Genomic DNA, 22,410 nt, shown 5'->3' with positions numbered 1-22,410 from the left:
AAAGCTTAGAACCACCAGAAGCTGGAAGAGGCAAGATATAGAATCTTCCTGAGAGCCTTCAGAGGAACTGTGACCCTGCAACAACTTAATATCAGATTTCTGGCATCTAGAATTGTGGATGAATAAATTTGGTCATTTTAAGTCACCAAGTTTGTAGTGATTTGTTTTGGCAGTCACAAGAAATTAATACACATGCTTTGGAAAAGAGAGAGAAAGAAATAGAAATTTAGATGTTGGGCACTGTTGTGCCTGTGATTTCCCCCAGTGAGCGTAGGCCCAGAGTGTGACATTAGGGATGTTGTTGTAACTCCAGTGGATAAAGGTAAGCCTATTTCCTACAACACGTGAAGTGTGCCCTGACTGTTGGCATGGGGATGCTGGAGGTGGGTTAACTATGTGATTGGTTAGGGTGCATATTTGGTTTTCTCTGATTGGTCCTAAATTGGAAGCAGGGACAAAAGTTATGAAAGTTGTCAGTTATTAATCAAGTCTTGGCCATTTAAGGCTGATTGTTATAGAGGTTATAGTTTAGCTTCCAGGATGGTTACTAGAGATAATAGTCTGGCTTCCTACAAGTTTTTCCTAGAGCAGGGAGGCTTCCTGGCTGGTTATTGTAGAAAAGGGCTTGGTTTCCTGGGAAGCTTGCTGCAGGTGTAGAGCAGAGTTCTGTTTTTGTACTTGGCCCAGCCATTGTCCATTTGTATATTCAATCTGTTGGTGAAGGCTGAGAAGGCATCACCTTTGGGCTGAATGATGTGGGACACACATGCATCCATAAACAGTTACACATTAAGATAAAGGCCCTCAGCATTTATGATTTGTTTAAACCTCCCACTGAAGGCACAAAGGTTTTTGTTGAGAAGATGTTCAGAGCCAGCCAAGGGTAGTTTTGCCATTTTATTAACAGCTTCACTTTGAAAAAGATGAGGATTGGTGGTGAGACTGCTTTGGCCAGTGAAGTGGCAGCAGATCCTGAGCAAAAAGCTAAGGACAATCACAGAAAGGAGGAAAAAAGGCTGCTTTCAAGGATAAGTTTGAACTCTGAGGAGGTTAGGCTTATGGGGAAAACAAGCTTACCAACTACAGTGATATAGACTTTCAAAAAAGACAAGATACTGACTTCAAAGCTGCTAAAGGATACATGATTATGTTGTTTTGAGGCAATGCTGCTTGGCTTAATAAATAGGACTGCAAACTCCCAGTCTCAATCCGTAAGAACAGAAATATCCTGCCTGGTTTCCTGCATTCAACTAAAATGTCGTGGCTAGCCTTATTGCAGAGGTCAAGTGGTACCTAGAAAGGAAAAGACTTAGAGTACAGCTGATTACAAACGATGTTCCTGGTCTTTTTGCAACACTCAGATTTGCATAACACAGCTTGAAAGTCCTCTTTTTCTATACCATGCTCTCCGGACTTCCTCCATCCTCCAGACTCTCAACTCAGAAACCACCAGCATTTCAAGGCCTCGTGTTCCCATGTTCTCAGAGATGGGTAAAACAATGAATGCTAATCTGATTTTAACAGGCAATTGGATGACCTTCAACATTGCCAGTCACACCATCCACGCTGCAGTGGATGCATTAAAGCCCCAATCTACCCATTCATGTTGGCCAAACTGACAGAAAGAATGTACAAAATGCATTGGTGACAGCTCATTAACACCCCAAGGAAGAATTTAAGAATTAGTTGAGCCCAGCCGGTGTGGCTCAGGTGTTGAGTGCCTTCCCATGTACCAGGAGATCACCAGTTCCATTCCAGATTCCAGGTAAGGGCACATGCCCGTGTTGTGGGCGTGATCCCCAGTAGGGGGCGTGCAGGGGGCAGCCAACCAATGTTTCTCAGAGATGTTTTTATCTCTCCACCTTCTTTCCTGTCTCTGAAGTCAATAAAAACATATAAAAAAAGAAGTAATTGAGGATCCTCAGGAAACATTGTGTGATGAAGAGATCCAGCTGTGGTTCTCAAACAGGGACAACATGCCCTCCAGGAGACATTGACAATGTGTAGCGACATTTTTGGTCATCACAACTAAGAAGCTGCTAGGGGGTAGAAACCAGGGATGCAACTAGCAACTGGCACTAAACAGATCAATTAATGTGGGAAGAAGAAAAGACCGAGATCAGTTTCAGGAAATGAAGATCTTGTAGAACAAGACACAAGGCATCTTTTCTTGCCTAGTGTCTGGAGGTCTCCCTCCTTTTTTCCTTTCTCCCAAGACTGAAACTCAGAAACTACACAATGAGCCAGATGAAAACACCAGGGAACCTGGGTGTATAGATGTGAACAAAACCAACTCCACCTCTGTGTCCTAACCTCACTGTCCTTAGGAAGCATATCCAAGTTTTCTAGTTGATGATTATCTGCGCTCCTTAAAAAGTACCCATAAGTATTTTTATAGTAATAACCAAATGGTATGACAACAGAGACAAACATAAAACTGATGATAGTATTGAGGTTTTATAAAAAATACTGCAAATAAACAACAGACATAAATATCTACCTGGATATCTCAAAAATCAGATGTTTTATAAAAAAATACTGCAAATAAAACTGATGATAGTATTGATTATAAACAATCATGGTATGGCCCCTGGTGCTATGATATTCTTTGTCCCTTTTTCTTGTCAATTGTTAGTATCTGAATTATAAAAAAAAAATACTATAACAGGAGTCTGTTAGTGGAAAATAATCTGCACAGAATTGCTGGATTGTCTCTTCCGCTCTGACCCCATCTTCCTGTAAGTAAAGTACCCTATAATAAATTCTGTTTTATTCTGTAGAGTTGCCTGCTTCATTTGTTGGTTGTAAGATACCGTCTCATTATGGTGGCCATTACACATTTGCCCCACCATCAGAAACTAGGTTAGCAGGCAATCTCCTATAATAAAGCCACCCAACCACCTTGGACCCCCCATAACTCTAAACTGTTAATATAGGGGGAATTGACATTTAGTTGACTATTGGGAAAAAAGGAAGTATTTGGAGAAGAGAATCATTCATGCTGTCAAAACAGTAGATCTGAGGGGTCACTATTGAGAAGTTAGTACAGAAAATCCCAGTGCCATAAAGCCTTCTGAAGATGTTATGTAAAGGTTGGACTTTGTGCCTCCAGAACTGATTCATGCTAGTTTCACAGAGACCAGCCAAGCCAGGGGGGAACACATGTGCACCATCTGGAGCTCTCAGCTGGGTGCTCTGAAAGTTGTGGTGGGCCAGTCTAGGTACTGGGTTTAGACACACGTGGCCATATTTTTAGAAAGTTCTTTAAAAATCTCAGTTTACAGGAACTTTACTCTTTGCTAAACTGCTCCAAAGGATGTCTTTGTTTTCAGTCAGTTTGCTACATACTTTATTTTTTTTAAAAAAACACACTATACTTTAGAGGGTTTGAGCTGACAGCTTTTATTCCAGACATGCTGCATATGCAGCTTAAGGAAGTAACACCGGTTCCAAACCCCACAGCCAATAGGGAAGGGAATTTCACTGTAGTGTCAAGAATGACTTTGAATCCAGGTGGCACAGACACAAGAAGACGGGGCCTCAGTCCTTACTGGAGCATGCAGTTGGGGAGATGCAGATTGACCCTCCCTGTAAGGAGCCTATGTTTGGATTTCCCTTTAATGCTGCCATGAAGTGTGGAAATCATTGTTTCTAAAGGAAGTAAAATTTAGTCATCAGTCATACCAGGAATGCTCTGTTTAGCTCACCCATGCTGACAAGCTGGAGGCTAATCAGGATGTTTGAAGCTTCAAAACCATAAGACAGAAGGTGATGAAACCCCGGCAATAGAGGCGCTCAAGAGGAAGCTGGGCAGTCACTGATGGAAACAGGAAATGAGGATATTCATGAATCGAGGCTAGAGTTGACTTGGTAACCATTGAAAACTTGATATTCTCAGAGGATTCCTTCCAAGTCAGAGCATGTAAGAGCCACTAGTTGGAGAGGCAGAGAGCCAGAATTGCAAGCTTTCTCTTTTGGCCATTGACCATGTGCCATATGAAGAAAGTCTCTAACACTGAATGTACTTTCTGACTCTTTTTTGCATAGAGCCACAGAGAAGAATGGTGTTACCTTTGGAGGCTTTGTACCTTTGTCAAGGTAGGAGGAAACTTGTTTTTAAAATCAGGATAGGGAAGAAACCACAGAGCATCTACTGCTTATAATTAATTCTTCTAGACGAACTTGCCCATCACCTTAACAGTTCACAACAACTGAATTTAGAGTAGAGATTAGTTGAGAGGCCACTGCCTGCGAGTGTTTTTATTCTGGCTGGTTTTAAAAAGAGATAAGAGGAGTAAAACATTCACTGTTTAAAGAATATTCCCTAGCCAGCATGCAGTTTGTCACTAAGGCTGTCTAGACACTCATGGGACTTCATCAGTGCCTTGTTCAAGATTCTCCTAAGGTACAGGTGTGCCCCTTTGAATGCATGAATGTTGCTGTTGTATGAGCTAAGGTGAGCTGTTGGTGCCTGCATGGAATTCTGTAATCATGTCTGTTCATTAGCACCATTCATAACACTTTATTTAGCCCACCTGCCAGCTGTTTCTGGGGTGGGGGAGAATCTGCATAAGTGGAGGTCCTCACGCCACCGGGTCTCCTGCCTAAATATCTGCATCTGGGTTTTCTCTCTAAATCTGTCGATTGAAGAACACCAGTTTCTAAAGTTGGGGTCCTTGGTGAAGGTGGGAACAGTTTTAACTTCTTTTTTACCAAAATCCAAGGACATTTGTAAATAAAGCTGATCTTAGTATAGACCAGATAGAGAATGATGCTTCTGCTTTTATACAACTGTGAATATAAGGACTTTCTAAATCAGAGATTGAACCAAACTTGATTGCTTGCTGTGGCAGAGTCAGGCACCAGAGGCCCAATTAATGTGTTTGATGATTTTCTATACTTTGGGTAGGCTGCAATCTTTAATAGCAAAATAAATTACTATCCTGCAGCTTCCTCCAAGTGGCTTACTTACAGTCCTTCAATATCATCTTTCTTAAGGAGTGTTTGCATTGCCCAGTATCTCTGCAGCCAAAGGAAATGAAGCCCTCTTAGAGAGTACAAGGGTGCCAAAAGTATCAGAATGCAGTGATTATCCTCCACAGGCAATTGCCCCCATAAGAGAGGGAGAATGGAGGTGGCTGCTTTCTTCCTTGCTGGGAGGCTATGAAAATGTGCTTTCTGAGAACACATAAGGTTTTCTACTTTATTGGCCATTTAGAGACTATTAGTCATGAGGTTTCTAAATTGTGGTTTTAAGCTCAAAAAGATTTTGGCATCCTCTCTAATTAAACATTTGTCTTCTTCACTGCATTTTTCACCATCATAAAATACCATTCTCATTTAAATTAATTAAAATGGATAAAATCTAAACTTTTATGGGAAAGATGGTTGGAGTCTTTTTTTTCTTCTAATTTATGGGCCTGGTGCTGCACTTTTCTTCAAATGTTTTTATTTTAACCCTAGGGGGAGAAAAACAGTTACTACAATTATTTTGTTTCTGTTTCTGTTATGCAGCATTGCAGAATTATTCTAATCCCCAATTTAACTCATGAAGCTTTACACTTATTCTGAAGGCAAGTGGTATAAGATTTGTAATATTTTCAATGTGTTTTTATTGATTCTTTGAGAGGGAGAGAGAGAGAAAAAAATCAATTGACTGCCTCCTGCACACCCCTTACTGGGGGTTGAACCTGCAACCCAGGCATATACCCTGACTAGGAATCAAATCAGAGACCTCTTGGTGCATGGAACAATGCTCAACCACTGAGCAACACCGGCCAGGGAAGATTTGTAATATTTGTCATCTTTCAGACTCCATGATCTCTCAAGCTATTACTTCACTATAACTTCACTTTTGAGAGTTCATTGTTTCTTTTTTCTGATGCAGTCGACATCTTGATAGACTTGTAGCATTAGTGCTTTAAAATTTTAATTTAATGTTGATAAGAGAACTGGTTATTTGCTATCTTTCTCACTATTCACACACTGGTCTGTTTTCCCCTGACTATGGGTATTGACAGAAACTTTCCAGACTTTATTCACAATGGAACAGCTTGCTTATGCCACAATATCTGATATGGGGTGGTAAGGGAGCCACTAATCCACGAGACCTGGGTCTGATGAAACTCAGTTTCCTCATCAGTAAAATGAGACTTTGGATTAGTTCACTGAATAGTAAGAGTTCACACAAGTAGTTACAGGATCAATAGCAATTCAGGCTAATGTTAACTGAGCAGCTCTTACATGCTTTTTAATATACCAGTAACTAGCTAATACTGAATGGAGCATGAAGTAAGGAGGCAGACTAGTAAATGAATACTTTTCATAGATTAATAATACCTTGAGAACTAAATTCAATAGTAGCAAGAGAAGCTATATAAGCATGGCATGAGACCACAAGTTCTTGTCAGTTCTTTGAAAACCAAATGAAACTGCTACATTTATTCTAAGACTGAGCTGCCTAACTAAAATACCTGGTTTCTTTCTGGTAGCTGGAAGAATGTCAACTTTGCGTGGCAAGGTTGGTTCTATTATGCTGATCCTGAGCCCTGGTTGGTAGCTGGAGCCATAACTAGCAATTCTGGCACCTGTGGCAAACAGCATGTGACATTCCTGTAAGTGCCCTGACCAGGGATCAAACCCACAACTTTGGCACATCAGGATGACACTCTAACCAACTAAACTACTTAGCCAGGGCTAAAATCAACTTTTTAATTCATGTTGTGGCTCACAGATGGGTGTTGTTACCAATGTGCACCATCTGGTAACTTTCTATTTTAAGTATGCATTCTTGCTAACTAGATTTTGAACTTTTAAAATTATTATTTTAAATTTATGTGACTCTAAACATTCATGACCTGGGACAACAAGTCCTGGTCATTCTGCCCTCATTATAGTTCAAAATTTGATTTAAAATAAGAAAACATTATTACTTAAAGCAATTTGTTTCATAAACCAACATTTTCAAATGTGAAATCCATGAAATTAAAAGCAAAAAAGAGCCCTTGCTCTTGCTCTTTTTTGCCGGTTAAAAGACTCCATGCTCCACTACCAGGTGGTGTTTCCAGTTCCAAAGCTTTGTATGTTTTCCATGTGCTTGCAGTAATTGATACAAATTTAATTGGAAGCATGCCAATGGACCAAGTAACATTATAGCAATCCTGTTTGGTTGCAAATGCCCTAACAAAAGGATAAGCCTAGGCCAATGTCCAAAGGCCAGGACAATCCAGAATGTGTTGTGTGGACAGAACCTTGAGCTAATTGGATGTTCTCATCACCTGTTTTGTGAATTAAAACCTCAGATATTCCCTCGGGCACATCACCCCATATGAATGGTCCTTGTGGTTTTGATCATATCTTCTGACATTGTTTCTTGTTTACTTCTATCTTCTAATTTTTGCTATGTGCATTTGTGTAAATTTTTTTCTTTTTTCTTATTTAAAGAAATGGAAATCCCTTGCAGGGACCCCTGGGAAGGCCGAAGCAGCCAACAGTGGTCCCAAGTAACTGTTGTGGAGGCTTGGGCATGTTCAGTAACACCCTGATTCATTTTTCCCTCTGCTGTTGGCCATGAAGCCACAAATATTATAACTCAAGGCAGAATTTTCTCCCCTTCTCTTCCTCTCCCTCCCTCTCTTCTTTCTCTTCCTCCTCCTTCATCTTCTTTTTAAATTCTTTCTCTTCTTTTTTCCAAGAGTTAAATTTACAAGGCTCTTCAAGAAGCATTCTCCACTATTTCCTATTTGTAGTCTTGCAACTTTTATATTTCATATACGTTTATATTCCTTCTTTACTAAATGCTATGAACTACTTTGTTGGTTTGGGAAAAATAGAAAAATATGTTTATGTAAAAACATTTAGAATGTAAATGGGAAAGAAACATGTTTTGATCTTAGAAAACTAGGAATTGCATAGGGAAGAAAATTTTCAGTTAAAGTCAGGCATCAGAATTAGATCTGGAATTATTATGATTCCTTTGTTAGTAAAGTATAAAATAGTTTAACATGCATAATAGAAAAGTTAATAAGTTATACTTTAATTTTAAACTACTGTACTTCAGAAGAAAAACCAAAGAACTTATATGCATATATGCATAACCTATGGACACAGACAATAGTGTGGTGAAAGTCTGGGGTGGGTGGGGGAGGTGGCGGGGTGGAGAGGGTCAATGGGGAAAAAGGGGGATATCTATAACACTTTCAACAATGAAGATAATTTTTAAAAAGAAATATGTAAACTATATTTAAAAAACTACATTTAAAAGGTTATCGTATTTCAGCAACTGCCTGCAAAGATAAATATTTATAGTGTGATAAACAAAGGGATAAAACTTTAATATAGAATGCATCCAATAAGAAAAAGACCATCCCAATTGCAAATGGCCAAAAAACATGAGTAAATAATTGCAAAAGAAGGAATACTAATGGCTAATAAGCATTTGGGGAAAATATACAACTTTATTGGCAATCAAATCAATTCAGATATAAAGCAATGAAATTCAGTATTTGTTCCAAATTAGCAAAGAATTTTTGAAAAGATAAGTGAAGGGTCAGGCAAATTACTACTCATACTGATCAGCGTGCCTGGAGGGCAATTTGTCAAAAGCTTTTAAAAGTACTTCTCTTTAGATCTACCAAACCTACTTTATTCAGAAAGTATTTTTGAGCACCTACGATGTGCTTCATGGTTTCCAGTTATTAGAAATTAAGTTTCAAGTACCAAGAACTAAATCTGTCCTAAAGAAATAATCAGATAATGGCACATTCATTTTACAAGGGTGTTATTAATAATAGTGAAATATTGAATGCAAGTTAAATGTCAAACATGAGGAATTTTGCTAAGCAAATTATGGTACATCCATGTAGTAAAATGTACTATAACCATTACAGGGAAGAGTGAAAATGTTCACAACATATTATGGTGTGAAAAAGCCTGGTAACAGATGGATATGTGCAAACTAATCCCAATGTTGTTTAAATATGTAAATGAGTAGAAAAACATGCTAGGTTTGTATCCCACCCTCCAAATAAAAAGTATCACTTGATGGATTTTTTAAAAAATGTACTTTATATTTTCGTATCCAAAGTGAACATTGATTATCATTACAAGCATACAAATATTTTTATTTATTAAAAATGATTCCTCAGGAATAAGATGTGTAGATTGGAACAACGTCATAATTGGTCAATGCAGCTCACTAAGAGAGAAATAAAAAGTTCTTTACTATTTAAGATGTTTAGTGTTGAATTTAATGAACACAAACACCAAGGATTTAAATCTAATGAGAGCAAAGTTGTTTCTTAGCCTCAGGCCAAAAACCATTTTGCAGACAGCATCTTGTGGTTGCATAAGCTCACATGATGCCCTTGTAACAGGGTAAAGTCACCTCTTCTCTGATTTTACTTCTTCTGAGCAAATGCTGTCATTTTCCACACACGGTGAAAACCCACAGCTATTCCTCCAAGGATTCCCAGGAACAGTAAACTCTGGATAGATGGAATCATTCATAGTGGATGGAATATTCCATCACTTCCTATCTTGGTTTATGAGGTTGGCCATTTTCTAACATTTTTTCTGGAAGAAAGAACAATTTAACCCAAAAGAAACACATAAACAAATAACTCAAGGGATGAGTGTAGAGAAACCCAACAAAATCACTTCTTTACCAGCCTATTACTCTCAATCTATCCAAAATAGTACTGTAAGAAAGGTAAACTGCAAGGCTTGGAGTATTACTTACATTTTTAAAAATTTTTATTTATTGATTCCACTTACTCATGCATTTTGGTTGCTTCTTTTATGTCCGTTGACCAGAGATCGAACCCTCAACCTTGGCATATAGGGATGATGCTCTAACCAACTAATCTTCCTGGCCAGGACCAGAATATGTCTACTTTGATATGGAAGACACCCACTGTGCCTTTTCTCCTTGTTTTCCTAGTTTCTTTGTTATAGATGAGCACTGGGGAAGTAAGTGTGGCTGAGTTCTATTTCCAGGTTTATTGTGCATTATAAATGGTGTATGCCATGACCCCATAATGATGTGTGGTTGTTGCTCTTTCCCCAGAATGTCGAGTTGTGAAGTCCACTTCTTACACCAAAATAGTTTCATCATCCCGCAGGAGCACCACAAAGAGCCCAGGTCCTTCCAGGCGCAGCAAGTCACCGGCATCAACCAGCTCAGGTAAAGCAGCAAAGGACACTTTGAAGAAAGTGCCTTGTTTATGATCCATGACAAGCTGAGGTGTGTGAAGCCCAGAGTGTGAGGGTTTAAGATAGTGTAAATTCCAGTTTATAATTTTGGAACATGTCCAAGTTGTGGAGCAGATTTCCCTGGGTCTAAAAGTTGGCTGTAAGACAAAACATCAAGCTCAGGGAAACTAACTTAGGTGAAGACTCAGGAAACCCAGATTTGCCCACAAATGGAAGTATACTACTGACTTGCATAATTTCTACCACAAAAATTAATTTTTTAGGCTAAGGGCCTCAAACTCCAGAAGTCTCTGTTAAAGCATTTGTTCCACTTGGGACGGGCTTATGAAGAGTTTCCAATTTGTATTTGCTAAATCTTTGTTTACCATTGGCCCCAGCAAGGCTGTGGAGCTAATGGCAGTAAGAATGAGAGTCTGGTGCAGGGAAGGCTACAGTGACTTGGCCTGTGTCCTCGATTCTAGTGCTGGTGTTGGAGCAGGATGTGTATTCACAAGATGACCATCTCAGTGCTGCCTTTTCTTTCTTTGGTCTTAAAACTGACATGAGTAAGTTAAGTTGTTTTTATTTTTGTCTTTGACGTGTGTTTTTTTGGACTCAGCTATAAGGTCTATTTCACTATTAATTATTCATTAAATGATATAAACTATAGAATGGGAATTATTAAATGATACATACATCAAAGTGATTGTCACCTGATTTCATGAGGATGGTGAAGCTCTTAGGAACAAGGTCTTTTAGGGCCTATTCAGAAGCCTTCTTGTACTCAATAGCATTGCCCCAGGGGGATGTGAAAAGTTCTCTAGTCTGGGGCTACAGGCCTGTCTCTGGCACCACTCACCAACTATTGCACTACTATGTAAGTTATAACCTACATATTTTAAAATGGAGATGCTATAATATTTTTTTCCTAATAATAAGTAAAACTGAAATCTCTAAAGTGAGTGTTGTAAGAAGGAACTCTCAGTAACGTGGATAGTTAGAGCACCCACCCCAACTTGGTTCTCTAAGAGTCACCTTTTCCTTGGGGATTTACTAATTCCCTAGACACTCTCCAAAGACCTTCTTTTCTTTGACTCTCACTCTAAGGTTGGCAACACTGGTCTACCACTGTCCCCTTCTTACAGCATGACCTACATCATAATCAGTGAGGGAATAAGTCTCAGAACACAGCTGTCACTTGAGATGCAGCATGTTCACCCTTCCTAGTTTAAGGGTGGGCTGAGAACTCCCTTAATATAACATAGCTCACCAAGATTGAATTAACACTGAAATGGGGCTTTGCTAATGGATAAGGTAGTGAAACTCAATGTTTAGAGTGCATGAACATCAGTTGGTAACTTGGTAAAGCTTGTGATCATCACCTCACCCCCCTTTTAGCAAGTATTCCAGATGATTCTGCTCAGTTATTCTACAGTCCATACTTAGAGAAACTGTCAGATAAGGAAGTGGTTCCCCAGACCAGTAGTATTACCATTACTTGACTTTTTGGAATAACAAGTCTTGAGCCCCTTCCCAGACCCACTGAATCAAAAACTTTGGAAATGGAGCCCAGCATCCTGGGTTTTTCAAGCAATCCAGGTGATTCTGATGCTCACTGTGTTACAGATAACAAAAAGGAAATAGAAGAAATTATTTGACTCTGGATAATCTAAGATGAAAAGTACAGCTTGCTTATCTTCATTTATTGGCAAGACAGACGTGACTTCTTTTCTACTTCTCTGCTTGCTTCTGAGTGACAATATTACAACCCAAGAGCAGCCCTCTAGATACCTTGAAGTGTAGAACTGAAGTGTAGATCAAGATAACAATGAGCAAAAGAAAGTGGTAGATGTCAACTACTTCCTTACCATGGCTGGCCTTCAGAGAAGAGACAATTTTTGTCTGAAGATTATTCCTTCTCTGGAAACTGATATTTGGTAAAGTCTTTCCCTTCAAGAGAGACATCATCTACACACAAATATGTGAACCTCCACAAAATGACAGTGATGCTGGAATTATTATATGTAAAACTCCCCTGGGAGACCTTAGCTTGTTCACTAACCAGCTGACAGGTTTAAAACTGATCTCTTACCCTCCAGCATGGCTTAGCAATTGAGCATCAACTTATGATCCAGGAGATTGCAGTTCGATTCCCTGTCAGGGCACATGCCCGGGTTGCAGGCTCCATCCCTAGTAGGAGGCATGCAGGAGGCAGCAGATCAATGACTCTCTCATCATTGATATTTCTCTCTCTCTCTCTCTCTCTCTCTCTCTCTCTCTCTCTCCTTTCTCTGAAATCAATAAGGATATATTTAAAATAATTTAAAGAATAAAATAATAAAATAAAATAAAAATAAAACTGATATTGTTTGAGTCAGTGGCTAGAGCGTTGGCCCATGGAATGAAGGTCCCTGGGTTCAGGTCTGGCCAAGGTCATGTATCTCAGTTGCAGACTTGATCCCCAGCCCTGGTTGGGGCATGTACAGGAGGCAACCAATTGATGTGGATGTGTCTCTTTCACATCTATGTTTCTCTCTCTCTTCTATTCTGAAAAATAATGGAAAAAATATCCTCAGGTGAGAATTTTTAAAAAAGAGGAAAAAGAAAAAAACAACTGAGCTCTTTGGAGGACAAAGAGCTCAATCAAAGAACATTCCTCATTTTCTCTGAGCAAACCTGGGCTGTAGGATGAACTCCCATGGAGCAGTAAGAGAGAAAGGAGTCATGGGCCCAGCCAGCCTGTTGCCCCTAAAATCTTGGCTATTTAGTACAAGCACAGAAGGATGTGATGGAGCGAGAAGCCCCACATTAATTGAAATATTGTCAATAGTACTAAAAACACATCAATAGTAAAAAGCAGAATTAGTTCCTAATCCAAACCAGCTCTGACACTGACAAATTTTACTTATCCTTTCCTCTCTTCTTTGTCTTAGAATATACCATGAATTAAAAAATATCAGATATAGTTGGGGTGAAACATCTAATAATGGGTGATTAACCAAATTCTTATGTCTTTTACAGTATAGATATTTCAAGAGACTCAGTATGCACTATGGCTATTAGGTTTTTGTCATTTTTAACAGGTTTTGTTTTTAAGAGCTATAGGCAATTAGATGCTTCTGGGTTTGGGTAGAAGTCTCTTTTTTTTTTCCATTTTGTCCTCAAAAGTCAAGGAAAGGAGGATGACAGTCAGATTAGGAGGACAGTCAGATTAGTGTGTGCATGTCAGAGAATGGAATCCTGAGACCTGGAGCAGTTACTGTCTGCTGCTAAGGTTTTCACCACAGATGCAAAAAAAGTGACCCTGCACTTTCAGTCTGTCTGAGTGTGGCAGCCAATATTGAATAGAGGAATATAGGGGGAAAACATGGAGAGAGAATTTTTGCAACTCAAATATTACCTTGTAAATAGTAAAGAGCCTGTTTTACTCCCCCTCCAAAAAAATCTAAAATTTGAGTTAAAATAAAAAGAATCATGAATCTAATCTTAAAAAGGTTAAAAAATGAATTCATTAAAAAAATGAATGTAGGAAATTATTTCACTTTAAAGTTAACTAGTAATATAGTCACTGTTCAGCACCTCTAAGATTATATAAAGTTCATAAATATAATATATTTAAATATAATCTTATAAATGTAGATGAATGTATCATTTATCAAAAGTAATTTCAGAAACCCAAAAAAGCAGATAGGTAAATGTATTAAATGTATATTTATTTGTCACTTCCAACATTTGGAACTATTGCTTTTAGAAGTTTAAAATGGATAGGTCACATTACCCTAAAATCAATAGATTGCTTCAAACAAGCATTCCTATTTTTTTGTTTTCTCAAAGCTCTTTTCAATGACAGTAGGACTTAACTAACCTGGTTGATGTGACCAGCACTAACTTGAAATTTGTGATAGGATGCCATGCTAAGTAATCATTTCTATAAAGAAAGTAGAATCCAAATCCATTCTAAAATCAATGTGTTCTTGAAAAATTAACACTTCACTCAAGGTATCTTCAATGGCTAGATCAAAATTAATCCAATGGCACTGGTCACTTTTTGTTTAATGTGAGTCTTTTATGCATATTATGCTTCTTGCATTTTGATCTGAAGATATGCCATACAACCATTCCCTGGTTATATAACTGGTTATAATATGCAGTGCCTGTCTTTTGCTTCTAACTTGCTACCAAATCTAACCACCTTCCTCAAAATTAGAGAGTGTTTACAGAGCAGCAGTACCCAGTCACAAACATATGAATTATGGCAGTGACCTCAAGACCACTTTCTTTCCCTGGGACCTAAGCTCAGGGTTTAGAAAGTCCAGTGTTATTTCCATTTCTTTTCTGGGCCAGTATGGCTGCTGGATGTCAGAGGAAGCCCCTGCCTTGGGCCCCTCTACTGAGCTATCCTAAGACTCTTCTCTGCACTCAAGTATGGCCCTTATAACCAGTAGAAAGGAGCAGTGAATTATCTCTATTTTGATTGCATCAACATTTAAAAAAAAATAGCCTGTTCAATGTTTTTCATAAGTCATAAACACTGAAATGTGAATAATTTTACTTTCATACCAGTTACATCTTAAGCATTGATATTGCCCCAAATCCCAATCACTACTATGAACCTGACTTTTTAACAACAAAGAATCTTTTGTTTTTCTCCTAATATATTAACTTAAAGTTTGAAATCATTTCTACTTTAGTTTTTTAGTTTCTGCTTCCAGTACCATCTTCCTAAATTATACTGAGATTGAAGCATAGTACAAAGTTAAAATTTGCTTGTTTTCATGCCATGATGCTGTTCATTATAATATTGTTACTAACGAAATGTCAGAGTTTATATAAGTTTTTATCTTTGCTCTTCTTTGATTTTCTCAATGATCTCCTAACAACAAGAAACATGACACTATTATTTTTTATATAATAATGAGGAAGCAGAAGCAGGGCTGGGGAACTGGTTGGCCCAGAGTTACAGAGTTAATAGTGGCAGCTCAGGGCTGGGACCCGGGTCTTCTAGCGCTCCAGAAATAGCAGGCTGGCAATCCTTGATACCTTTTCCTTCACCTCTGCTTATTAAAGCTTTGATCCCCAGGAAATAAGTAGTAAAGTACCTAGTTTAAGATTGCAGTTCATGGAGATTAAAGATGGAGTCTGACTGAGTGGAAGCTACACTGATACTTTCCCAGGACCGAAGTGGAATTACCACTAAAATACAGAAAAACCATCCTGAATAAACAACTGCAACTGAAAGTGAGCTGGAGAGCACCCTCATAACCAAGGAGGAAAAGTGGAGACCACATACAGACTGGTAGGAAGTGTGGAGGCACCAGAGGCCTGGCTGGGCTCCCACAGGCAGCAGCTGAAGGTCCAGAGGGATATCTCAGCTGTGAGGGGTTACCACTGAGAACTCTGGGGCTTAAACTTCAGACTGGGCACCCAGAACTGAGAAAGGTGTCCATATAACATCTGGCTGTGAAAAGCAGCTGAGTTTCTGTCAGCCAGAGATAAATGGCTGGAACTGCAGGCATCCTCTTAAAGAGACAACACACAAAGTATCATGTGCAGCCACTCACCTTGGGCTCCAGCAGATGGAGGGCAGAATAAACTAGAGCTGTGTGAAGACCTAGGGTTAGAGGCTCTAGAGATAGAGCTCAGAAGGCACCCCTCTGGATTCTTGTGCCATGTCATTCACTCATACTGCAGAGGCAAACATTTGCCTTCTAGGTAGCTTTTGCCTAAAGAGGAAGAAATTGACCCACCCTGCTGGAAAATCTCTCACCTTACCCCATAGAGTTTCTACAGCCTGAGACTCATTAGGAAACTGATAATAATAAGCCCCCTCACTCTGTGGAGTTACTACAGCCTGAGGCTCATTAAGAGAATCAGATTAATCAGCCTGCAGGCAGAGACAGACTGAAGAGTGCTTTGAGTCTTCGCCTGATCTGCTTCTGGACCTGGGCCTTCGAAAAGCAGACTTTGGTGTGCATCTTGGTCCTGTCCAAACACATCCAGTCACAAGAGAGGGGACCTCAAGCCGTGGGTTGTTGATAGCTCCAAAATGGTACTCAAGGCCAGTCACAAACAACATCTGACATTGGCCTGAACCAGTGACCTTCCAAGATGACTTCTAGTCCTAGCAGACCTATCTAATACTAGAAACAAACCCAAATGGGCAGCCAAAATTGGGAGACAAAAAACAAGCCCCAAATGAAAGAACAAGAGAAGTCTCCAGAAAAAGAGCCAAATGAAATGGAGATAAGCAATCTATCAGATATAGAGTTCAGAACACTGATTGCAAGGATGCTCAACAGCATGAAAAATATATGGAAACTATGAAAAATGACCAGTCAAAAATGAATGACATAGCAGAAATACAGAATACATTGGAAGAAATAAACAGCAGATTAGAGGAAGCTGAGGATAGGATCAACGAATTAGAAGACAGGTAGAAAAAATTTCTCAGTCGGAGATCCCAAAAGAAAAAACAATTAAAAAACAAGAGGACTGTTTAAGGGAGCTATGGGACAACATGAAAAGTAACAATATTCGCATCATTGGAGTGCCAGAAGAAGTCAAAAGTAAGAAAGGATTAGAGAACCTGCTTGAGGAAAAATGGCAGAAAACTTCCCTAACCTTGTCAAGGAAAAGGTCACACAAGTTCAGGAGGCACAGAGAGTCCCAAGCAAGAAGAATCCAAAGAGGTCCACACCCAGACACATCATAATTAAAATGCCAATAATTCAAGACAAAGAGAAAAATCTTAAAGGCAGCAAGAGAAAAGCGATCTGTTACCTACAAAGGAGCTCCCATAAGGTTGTCAGCTGACTTATCAGAAACTCTATAGGCCATAAGGGAATGACATGAAGTATTCGAGGTAATGCAAAACAAGCATCTGAAACTAAGACTACTCTATCCAACAAGGCTGTCATTCAAAGCAGATTGTGAAATAAAGAGCTTCCCAGACAGAAAAAAGCTAAAGGAGTTTATCACCACCAAACCAGCATTGCAGGAAATGTTAAAGGGACTGCTGTAATTAGAAGTAGAAATAGAACCATTGCAAGAAATATTAAAGGACTTCTGTAATAATAATAATAAGAAGAAATATAGAGAGAAACATAGGCATAAAGAATTAAAATGGCAATAAATAAGGACCTATCAATAATAACCTTAAGGCCCAGGCGGGCATGGCTCAGCGGTTGAGCGTTGACCTAGGATCCAGACGATCAGGGTTCGATTCCAGGTCAGGGCACATGCCTGGGTTGTGGGCTCGATCGATGGCTCTCTCATCATTGATGTTTCTATCTCTCTCTCTCTCCCTCTCCTTTCCTCTCTCTGAAATTAATAAAGATATATTTTAAATATATATATATATATATATAATAACCTTAAGGACTTTAAGAGAGAGATCAACAGCAATACAGTCATAGTTGGGGACTTTAACACCCCACTGACTTCACTGGATAGATCTTCCAGACAGAAAATCAACATATAACAGTTACTCTAAATGGCACACTAGATCGGATGGATTTAATTGATATTTACAGAACATTTTACCCCATAGCTGCAGAATATACATTCCTCTCAAGTGCACATGGGTTATTCTCAAAGGTAGATCACATGTTAGGACACAAAACAAGTCTCTACAGTTTCAAGAAGATTGAAATCATATCAAGCATTTCTGATCACTATGGCATGAAATTAGAAATCAACTACAGTAAAAACACTCAAACGCTAAATAGCATGTTATTAAACAATGAATGAGTTAACAATAAGATCAAGAAAGAAGTCAAAAACTTCCTGGAATCAAATTAAAATGAACACACAACAACCCAAACCTATGGGACACAGGGAAAGCAGTACTGAGAGGGATATTTATAGCACCTCAAAAAGCAAGAAACGTTTTTAATAAACTATCTAACCCTGCAACTTAAAGAATCAAAAAACTCCCCTTTGAAGCCATCTGAACCAGGGCTTTTGTTTGCTGGGAGATTTTTTTATTACTGTTTCAATTTCATCAGTTGTTATTAGCCTATTCAGGTTTTATGATTCTTTCTGATTCAGTTTTATATGATCTTACTCATTGTGGAGTCTAATAAACAAAATAGACTGAGGAACAAAAGAGAGCCACAGACATAGAAGCATGGAACAGACTGATGAATCTTAGTGAGGAGATGGGGGTGGGGGAGTGGGTGGGGAGAGATTAATCAAAGAACTTAAATACATATATGCATAACCCATGGACACAGACAATAGTGTGGTGAAGGCCTGTTGGGTGCAGATGTGGAGTGAAGGGGATCAATGGGAGGAAAAAGGGAGGATATCTGTAATACTTTCAACAATAAAGATAAATTTAAAAAAGAGGAAAAAAAAGATTGCAATTTATGACATCATAACACTTTGCAACAGACACCTAAGTATTAGCCTTGAGCACCAGCATTCCAGGGGGTGAAATGATTCACTCCCACTTCATGTTGTATGTCAATGGTAGACAGAAAGTTTCCTTTGTGAATCAGTGTTAGAATAAGAATCAGACTCTTCTATAAATTTTCTGTTATGTACCTATTCTTCTTCTTGGGACTAAAAGCAGTTAGAGGTGATTTATTTATTTTATTTTTTTGTTTAAATTTGTTTTTTTGTTTGATATTTTTAGAGAGAGAGGAAGGGGGGGAGAGAGAGAGAGAGACATCAATGTGAGAGCAGAATATTGATCAAACCTGCAACCAGGGCATGTGCCCTGACCAGCAAACTTTTGGTGCCTGGGATGATTCCCAATGAGCTGTGCCACACCTGGCAGGGCTAGAGGTGATTTATTAATGTAAGGAGTTCATTTCCACATTCAGGAATATCAAACACAGGTTTACCAGTGTCAGGCATTTGCTAGGCACTAACAATGGAGAGATGAAAGATACAGTCTCTACTCTCAAGAAGCATACAGGTCAAGTCCCCTAAATAATTTATAGATTACATAATTCACATGCCAATTGAATTATTATTAGTCTCCATAACAGAGAGGGTCCAGAGTAGACAATTGGATCTAGAAAAAAAGAGAAACCAGAAGCTTTAATAACACATAAGAAGAATGGGCCCCCAGACAATTGTGTGCTGGGACACTGAATGTGATATCACTAAAAAGGGGGGGAATGGTTTTAGTTGCTTCTTAAAAGAAACAAGAATGTATAAGAATATCATAAAGAATGTTTAATATGGGTTGAATTTTTACTCATGGATTTTTTTTGGAACACAAATGTCTCATAAAATGTGTAATTTAAAAGTGAAATTCTTTTAAATAAATTCTTTTATCTGTATAAGCAATTTATAACACAGTATCACCAAAATAAGAGTATAATATGCAGTAGTTTGATTTAAAGAAGAACAGATAAAGTTTAGTTTGCTTTAAAAACTTTTCTTAATATTAAAGTATAGAGAAACCACATTTATCTACCTTGAATTTTCATTACTGCAGTCCTCCTTAAAACTTACTGATTTCAAAATTTTGACCTCTTTTTGGATCACATAGAACAACTTTGGGTTTTTTTTGGTTTGTTTTAAAATACTTATTCCAACTTAGATGGATGGCCAACTTTTTCCTCATAGAATGACACCCTCTATTTAGAATCTCTCTTTGGAAACCATGGCAAACGTAATTGAGCTTTACACCCATCAATTCAAGATGAGCTTATGACTTTCTTGCCATCCAGAATCTCATAGTCTAAAGTAGAAACATTCCTGGCAACAACCATTCATTCATTCAGTATGCATTGAAAACCTACCATGGACAAGCAATGCTGAGTGCTGGAGATGCAAGGGTGAACATTTACAAAGGGAAAAGCTGGGTGCGTCAGTTAATGACCTTCTACCATGACTGAAGCACCATCCCATCCTCCCCAGGCTTAAAATGTACTTTTATGTGACTCTGGAAATCCTGAAGTATTTTGATTTACAGCATTCAAATTTTACTTTTTTTACATAAAAATATTTTATACAACATATGCAGATAACACAAGAATCAAAGCTGGGGAAGCAAAGAGCTACTTTATTAAGCTAAGTAGCTCAATTTGTCAACTTTTAATTTACATCAAACACTTTCAAAGGCAGAATGCTGGCTATTAATTTTTAGCTCAGTCTTTTCCTTTAGTATAGAGATTTCAGCCTTATACATTCTGTGGAGGATTTTTTCTGCTTTGGGGTTCTAAGGAAATTGTTGAAAACAAAATGCACCAAGAAAGTCAAGCGGGTTGATGATTCATGCCTTGTGTTTTTAGAAAATTTTTTGCTGAATATAAAGCTCAATCTTCCCTCCATTCTCTTCCCCTGTACTCATCAATTCCCCCTAATGCTCACCTTCAGCAGGTGAGTATCCAAAGATACTCTTCAAAACTTTGAACCATTATCTTGACCCACTGTCTATATGGGGACAGTAGCCAACATCAACCGCTTTTGTAAACCCCTCACTGTTAATGCCTCATGTTAATTAAAAAAATATTTCCTGAGCATCTACTGTGTTCCAGGCAACTATTGTTTCTCAAAAGACAACGGAACCACAGTTCTTGGTTTCAAGTTGGGAGACAAACATTTATACCAGTTATAATAAATAGTTTTGTATTATGACAACCCAGAGGAAGAAGGGGTTAAATCTCATTAATGAGGTCAGAGAAAGTTTCCAAGAGAAAAGGACTTATAAATTGGGAAGTGAAGGATCTTGTGAGGATAAGAAGAGCCAGGAGAGCATACCACCTGAGGAGACAATGTGAGTTAAGTCACAAAGTCATGAAAGCACATTTAAGTAACGGTTGTTAGTTCAATAAAAATTAATGCTAGAATAGGAAAGGGTTGGAGAAGGTGGCGATAACTCAGTGGTGGTCAGATTCCGCAGGACCATGAACACGTTTTTGTTGTTGTAGGAGGTGAAAGAGGATTTTTAGCAAGACCACAATTTGATTTTTATTTGAATTTTAGAAGCTGGTGCAGTGGTAGATAGAATGGCTACAAAGATCTGGGAGGCTCCATGAGGCCACAGCAGTGATCCTCTCCCTAACACCCTGATGAGAGATTGTAAAGTAAGGATGAAAATGGAACCATGGGGAACCCCAGAAATTCAAAGAGCACATTGGAGGAGGCAGGAGAACAATGAGAATGCAGTGACAGAGATCAAAGTGGCAGAAAGTTACAAGATGGAGCAGGAGGCCAAAAGTGTTTAGTATTAAGAAGTCAAGTAGCATGAGAACCAAAAGGTCATAGGATTTGGCAGCAGAGGCACCACTGGTGACCTGCGAAAGATACATTTCAGCAGGGAAGACCAGAGGGCAGTGGAGCAGCCCCTGGGCATATTGTGCCTGGGGGTCACTATGGAACTGCCCCAGGGCAGACTCCTAGGCTTAACTCTAAGGGGAAGCTATCCTGCAATAACTGGTAGAGTGGGGCAAAGCACCCACCAGGCCACCAAAGGGGCTGCAAAGCTTTCAGTTCCAGGACCCCCAATCACCCTGATCCAAGGTGCCCTTAGCACCTAATTTCATAATAACCATAGCCTGTTCTGGTATCCCAGCTGACACATTCTCATGATTTTAAATCAGAGGAGTCCAGATGATCCTTTTTTATTGTTGAATTAAACATCTTTTTCCTTTTACCCTGAAATCATCTTTGACTCCTTTTTCCCTTTCTCTCTACATTTAGTTTATCATCAGTCTCCCTGGCTTCTCCTCTGTAATGCTGTTCTAGGACTCCAGTTTCTCACAGGTTATAGATACTGCTGGCTAGCTGGCCTCCTCCTTGCCTCTGCTCTGCACCTTACATCTGCCCTGCACAACGATATCAGCCTGTTGCCATTAGTTACTGTCTGTCAAAGGTCTCAATTCAGTCTCATATGTAGAACATATGTAGATTTGGCCACAGTTGTCCTTTCTAGCCATATATCCCACTTCTTCTCTGGACTTATGCTCCATTCTATAAGCCAATTTAAATTTCTACCAGGTACCCCTTGGGTTTTTCCACCTCATACCATTATTTCTAGAAGGGTACTCTCCCAATTCAGCCTTGATGACCTCTATGAAATACTCACTGAACACTTCACTGTTTAGGATCTTTTCCACCTCTACAATCCTGTGACAATTAAGTTGGCTTTCAGTGTGCAGGTAACAAATTGTATCACCCTATTAGGATATAAGTTTTCTGAGAGCAGGAGTTCTGTGTACATGCTACAGTGCTTCCAAGTTCATGTTACTAATGGGTAAA

General features: G+C 38.9%; 1 protein-coding gene across 3 annotated transcripts in view; it reads left to right on the top strand.

Moving 5' to 3' along the window:
- Positions 1-22,410, top strand: part of DCLK1 (doublecortin like kinase 1) — a 429,374-nt gene that overhangs the window by 295,264 nt on the left and 111,700 nt on the right. For all 3 annotated transcript variants that reach the window (XM_016197264.2, XM_016197267.2, XM_016197266.2), the window contains exon 5: positions 10,067-10,183. In XM_016197264.2, the coding sequence (XP_016052750.1) occupies positions 10,067-10,183 (117 nt within the window). The remainder of the gene's footprint in view (positions 1-10,066; positions 10,184-22,410) is intronic.

This window comes from Miniopterus natalensis, chromosome 2, assembly GCF_054644295.1.
Source record: "Miniopterus natalensis isolate mMinNat1 chromosome 2, mMinNat1.hap1, whole genome shotgun sequence".
Classification (NCBI taxonomy): domain Eukaryota; kingdom Metazoa; phylum Chordata; class Mammalia; order Chiroptera; family Miniopteridae; genus Miniopterus; species Miniopterus natalensis.
This window is presented reverse-complemented; position numbering and strand designations above follow the sequence as displayed.